The 6,578-nt window shown below is 40.0% G+C and overlaps 1 protein-coding gene across 1 annotated transcript in view; it reads right to left on the reverse strand.

Annotated features, from left to right (window-relative positions):
• The window catches only part of tmem65 (transmembrane protein 65), a 34,201-nt gene that overhangs the window by 6,384 nt on the left and 21,239 nt on the right, over positions 1-6,578 (reverse strand). The window contains exons 2-4 of the mRNA XM_035681228.1: positions 4,869-4,913; positions 3,591-3,658; positions 3,339-3,393 (exon numbers count right to left, since the gene is read on the reverse strand). Coding sequence (XP_035537121.1) covers positions 3,339-3,393; positions 3,591-3,658; positions 4,869-4,913 — 168 coding nt within the window. The remainder of the gene's footprint in view (positions 1-3,338; positions 3,394-3,590; positions 3,659-4,868; positions 4,914-6,578) is intronic.

Genomic DNA, 6,578 nt, shown 5'->3' on the forward strand with positions numbered 1-6,578 from the left:
CCTATTTGAACAAGTCATATCTCGACAACTTCTATGACAAACGGCTTCTCACCTCTCACTGTTCCTCCTTTTTCTTGCCTTTAGACGTGGTTGGACGACATTATATGAACTAGTTCATTTCAAGCATACTGTCACTATGTTGAGGAGCTCAGACATCCGAAATGAGCTTGGTGCAAAACTGCTGTGGGGTGAAAGGAGCGGTTTGAAATGATTCAGACATCTGACGCTTCCCTTTAAATGGTTTTCTGTAGAATGTCCAACTGGGACAAGACCTCGGGGAAGATCCATAACAGGCTGGCGGTATTACATATCCCGTCTGGCCTTGGAAACCCACAGAATCTCTCAGGCTGAGCTGGAGGCCACAGTGGAAGATCCCTGGGCTACCTTGCTTATCCCAGTGCCACTGCATCATGGACTCGGATAAGAGTTGGAAAACAGATGGATGGAGTTAAAATCTAACGAGACAAAAACTTGTTGTTGAGGCTGTAATCCATCTTCAGAGCCTTTGTCTTCCCTCCAACACGATAAGAAAACTTAAGAAACTCACCCACACATGAAAACTACAATGAGTAAGTGACTATCCCTAAACCCTACAGTGCCAAGTGGCCCACATACATCTCTGTATATTCAAAAAGATGAAAAGCAGAGCCCAAACAATAGATCAAAGCAGCAAAATACAAGATGAGAGTCAGTAGGAGTGAGAGAAGGTGTGAAAGTTTTCCCAGATCAAAGAGCACCTTTGGAAAACCACCAAGACACTAGTCAGCTTCTTTCTCCATCTGCCTTCGTTCTTTTACTGTCAGCGAAATCAGCTTCATAACAATTTCAGTTAATGTACTCCATCAACAATACTTGGCAACTATGAATAATTCACACATGGGTTGGATTTTCACAGGCGTTTGCTGACAGTGTGGTAGAAAATATATGTGTTCATGGCCATTAAAACTGTAAAGGTGCTAAGGGTGTGTTTGTTTTGCCTTTAGCAGATCTCTAGAGGCATTAAAAGCGACGATGCTTGAAGCTGATGCTTGAATTTCCTGTGGGAACAAAAACTCCAGATGGACGCTTCAATCAGAGTTTCCTTCAAAAGGAAAAACTCCACGCTGGAGATGGAGAAATGAGACAGTGATATAATCTTGCCTCATTTCACCAGCACCTCTGACACTGACTGTGTTCGACGGTGAAGGGCTGGGTGATCAAACAGGAGTCAGCAATAAAAGCTAGAAAAGGTCTCCACTCAAGTAAAAAAAATAAAAATATGGAATCAGTAATTAGCGGAGCTTCTGTGCAGGATGGATGACGATGACACAAATATAAAGCACCGCCTGGATGGATAAAGGCGTCAGAGCAGAGCTATTGATCTAGAGCCCGTCTTCAGCCTCTGATTTGCACTTTGCAGAGGAAATTGGAGCCAAGTATCCATGGAAACGGAATAATCTAGTGGTGAACAGAAGAAGAGGCGAGCTCCAGTGCCTTTATGGTTTCACAACGTAATAAAGACCCCAACTGAGACCCAGAGCAGCAGCCATGATGAGAGGAGGCAGTGTTGCAATAAACCGCAACGACATCCAGAACAACGGAGGAGTTTAATAAAGATATTTCAGTGCACTTTTGTACAGATGGTGGCATCATATGAGCTATATGAGTAATAAAAGTCTTCCAGGTGATGGCTGATGGAAGAGGGGGCAAGTAAAGTTATCTCGACGACTCACCCCACCTGGTCCGACGACTCGGTAGTTGAACTGGGGAGCCGAAGGCAAGGCACGGGCCGCCGCACGTCGTCCACAGCTCTCCTTTCCCACATAACCTCCTGCTTGTTTGTCTGTCTTATTATAAGGCTCCTTAAATAAAGGATTTAGAAATATTGACTTCATGGTTCCCTTTCCTAAAGGTTAATAATAGTTTCCATCTGAGTTCACAGGAGTTCAATTATCTGAATTTAAAACTGTTTAGATGTATTACCAGGTTTGGATTTAATCTGAGTTTGTATGATTCAGAATAAACTTTATTAGGTGGTTCTTAAAGTTGTATTTCCATATTTGGATTAAGTTCAGTTTATATGGTGTTGAATCCTCTTCAATAGACCTTTTTTAGGTAACAAGGTCTTTTATAAAGAACACCCTCATTACCTCCTTTGTGGACATGTGAGAGAAACTAGTGTGAGTCCCAAATTATAACCAATGAATTCACTTCAGTGTGGATTGAAGGCTTTCCTTCAAATATTACTTCCTGGGAAGTCTGATCTTAAAACAAAGAACTGCAGAACATTACTTAACATTTTAGATTAAAAATGATGAGATCATTTTTTAGTAAAACAGTTACCATTTCAGAAAAATACCAACCATACACAATTGTTGGATCTTTTTAGCAGCTTTTAAATGTCTGAGTGGTTATTGTGGGTAGTGTTGAAATGAGGTCATTGTGGGTAGTGTTGAAATGAGGTCATTGCATACAATAGTGTTTAGCATGCAAACACACACATGCTAATTTCTGCAGATTGTTCAAGAATCTATTATGAAACAATTTCTTGGTATTCTTATTGTTCCCAATTCCAAAAGGATGGCGTTACCATTCATTAAATATTTGTAAGTAAATATTTGAGCTTCAGATTAAAAAATAAAGAAAATTAAAGTGTAATTTTCATGGGAGGAGTTATTGACAAACAGCTGTAAAAACTGCACTTAATTTCATTATCCAGGACTCTCTTCATTAATCATTAAGACTATAAAATGCAATTAATTAAATAGCTAGCATAATTTCCGAGAGCTTAATAAGACGTCTTCACATTGCATTGTTTCAACGTACAGTCAAAAAATAAATATGTAGTTTAAAATGATAGAAGCAGAGAATGTACAATAGTGAGTCCTTGCAGTGTCGCACCCTGCAGAACTGTGTAATCTCTGCATTAACTGACATCATTAGCATGCAACCACTCCCTCCTCTCCTCATTCGGCATTCTTCTTGTTCGGGATAAAGCTTGGTGGCTAATACCACACGCTCGAAAGAGTACTCGAGGGAGAATCACTGGTGTTTCATCAGTTAGCCCAAGTCACTTTGGGCTTTCAATAATATTCTTATGTACATATATTATCATATACTCAATTCACAATGTTATAAAGCAGCAATAAGAAGCTAATTATTATATTTCACAAGACAGGGCTCAATAAATGACCTCATGATTATCCAATAAAAGCTGTTGATGATTAATTCTCTGCTGATGAACTGTTTCAATTCATTTTTAATTGAATTAGAGAATTAGCCAACAGGAGGAAAAAGTCAATTTAGATCTCACTGTGACTCGACTACAGACTGCCTGCTCGGTTTCTCTGTGTTCTTACCAGCCATGGTGGAGATCCCCAGAGTGACTCCGATAGAGAGTTCAATCTGCGTTCCCTGGAGAACAGAAGAGAATACGGTGAGATGTTCATCCAGACTCAGTGTTATCGCAAGAGGAGCAACCAGACAGAAGAAAATGACATCTTTAATGAAAACTTGTCCAGATTCTATTTCACAAAATCTCTGTTTTTCTTTCAGGCATGTAATTACAGTCAAATTAAAAGCTTAATCACTGTGTAAATGAACTCACTTACCGCTGCGATCATGATGGCATTATCGAGGAAGCCAAATCCAACAAAGGGGAGGGCATTGTGGAACAAAACTGCAAATACACAGATAGAAGTAAATAAACAACACTGGGAGGATTAACAGATAATCTGACATTTAAATTTCAGTTTGTTTGCGTGCTGCACTCTGCAGCCAGTGAACCGCAGAGCACATTCATCAACCCGGCTGGTAAATGAATAAATTAAAACACAGCAACATTCGTTTTCTTTAAATGTGTTCTTATGTGATTTTATTTTCAAATCAAGAAGATGGCATGCTGAAAAGTTTTGGTACAATTTAAATTAATATAGAAGAGCTAAAAGTTGAGTTTTGGAGTTCTTGAAGTCTTAACGTTTTAATAAAGATCAACATAATGTCTATAATATTGTATATAGCTGCCATGGGTATATGTGCAGGAACAGTGTCTGTTGTTTCTGCTGCATTATGGTACTGATGCTTTGCTGTCTCCTGTTGCTTTGCGTGACTTGTGTTCTGTCTTGAAGTTCTTGTTTAGCTGTTGTTGTTGTCTCTGTGGCGTCTTGTTGTCTTCATTATGTACATTTTGTCACTATTGTTTTCAAAACATCTCGCCAAAAGGACTGCAGGTGAAAATTAGCACAGGAAAGGAGAAAGATGACGGAGGTACCAAAAGGGGCAGGATATAGGAAGCGTCCATTACAAATGACTTTAAAAACATTAATTCCCCGCTCTTATTTTGAAATCCATAGTGATGGTTCAGGAGCTTTACTTTTCCCTTTTAAAAGAAATAGGCTCAGTTTATAAATCCATGCACAGGTTTACTAATCCATGTGCACGGTCTAGCCATCTGTTCTCTTGGTCTACTTTTCTACTGTATAATGACCCCCGGTGGGCTCCGTAGTTTCCCACTGTGGATAAATATTGTCTTTCAGAGTTCAGATAATGTGGAGTCTGATTATGAGGTCAGTTATTGAACCGAGGTTATCTCTGATGTTCAGACTTCACAGAACAAACTGTTATTTGATGGTATGACAGACAAGAAAAATCAACAAAGCGAATTACAGTCAGTCGGCAACACAAACAGCTTTGATTTCCACCATAAAGGCAGAAAATGGTCAACAACTGAAAGTATTAAAAAAGTGATCTGTCTCCAAGCCAGAACTGCCATCATCACAGAAACACTGATGGAAGAATTTCACGTTGCAATTTTTTTCCAAAATACCGAGGATTAGTGTGTGTGTGTGTGTGTGTGTGTGTGTGTGTGTGTGTCAGATTCAATCTCTCACCATATCTGATCTGGGCTGCAGTCGGCGGCGAGGGCTCCAGGGTCTCTGTGAAGATAAAAAAACATCAAAACACATCAAACGTTCGCTCATTAACTGCTGCTTTGACTTTAAGCATCTGCAGCAACATGGAGACACAGTTTGCTCATCACAGCTCATCATCACAGTCGCTTCTGTTCCAGGATCTGCGCCTTCAGCCGACACGCCACCCTAACTTCTGACGGAGCAACAGCGGAGCTCTTCACCCTCTCCACTGGCCCGGTATCAGACAGAACTGTCAACTCGTTACACTGCATTTCCATAGAATCAGTCAACTTGGTGCAGTGGCCGCGCCCGCCTACACAAACACCCTGTTGTGTGATGGTAGAAAACAGCACCAGCATCCCTCACCAGCTCCACCAAAACCCGGACAGGAACAACGTGCTGGTGGGGATGTAACGATACACCCAACTCACAACTCACGATACTCAGTTTTACATGATTTATTTATGACTGAAAGAGATTCCTTTATTCCTCAGGTAGGGTATGAAACAATGTGCAAAACAGTGCATATGTCCTTTTCTTTGTAAACGTTAAACGGATGTCTTCGCGCCTTCATACCCCGATTTATATTATTTTATATTCATCTTTATAGTCCTACATGCTGGGCTCAGCTCCAGTTCAGCACCTTTGACACGTCATTTATGGTCACAGACTATTCATTATTAATTCAAGATAAAAATGCCTCAGTGAATGTATAGACACATATACATTCTCTGTTTATAAAATACACTACCTTCCTCCTATCCCACCTAGGACTAACCCCGCCCCGCTCCTGGCACATTAAGACTCTTAAATCATTTGTCATCATTACTGCTGGACATTGACCCTTTGACTCTACCTCTTCACTCACTGCTGCTGTTAATGTATCGTCACTGTTGTATCTAGGGCTGCAACTAACGATGATTTTTATTAACCGATTAATTGGTCGATCATTTTCTTGGTCCATGGTGAATGGCGAGAAATGCTCATCACTGTTTCCCAAGAGCAAATATTCACTTTTGAGAACCAGAAAACAGAGAATTTGAACAACTTTCTTTAAAAGGAATGAAAAGACTCAAAGCAATTAATCAATAGTGATTCATTAAATAGTTGACAACTAGTCAGTTCATCGACTAATCATTGCAACTCTAGTTGTGTCTTCGGCAAATGGTCACTGTTGGTCTATAATGTATAATGTATTGTCTTGTCTCTATTTTGTGTATGTTCTTTTCACTATGCCTGCCTGGGGAATTGCCCCACAGGTTTAAATAAAGTTTTTTGAAAAGAAATTACCCACATTTAGTTTCTCCTGTTTAAAGTGACAATAATAATAATGTATGAAATGACAATGTGGCTGCTGACTTTCAGCTTACTGTTTAGCTGTCCGACCACAACTTCACTGTTGTTGGTTCCCTCTCACCGCTCTCACAGCGTTGTTTCTACAATAGGGAGATACTCAGCAGCAAACAGCAGACAGAACATAGTGGTAGCAGCTAGAGGGCCACATATTTCTCCCAGGAGCTGCTCAATGTGTAAGTAACAATCTTACCATATCAACTTATAATGGTAATGCTAACTCATAATGTTTAAACAAACATAAATACATCAAAAAGTGTAAAGTTATACCTTCTTACACTACCATACAGCGCCAGGTAAGAGTCAGGGTAAAGGACAGGAGTGTGTGCGTATGTG

The sequence above is a fragment of the Morone saxatilis genome, unplaced genomic scaffold, assembly GCF_004916995.1.
Source record: "Morone saxatilis isolate NCDOM2014 unplaced genomic scaffold, NCSU_SB_2.0 Contig9, whole genome shotgun sequence".
NCBI classification, from domain to species: Eukaryota; Metazoa; Chordata; class Actinopteri; family Moronidae; genus Morone; species Morone saxatilis.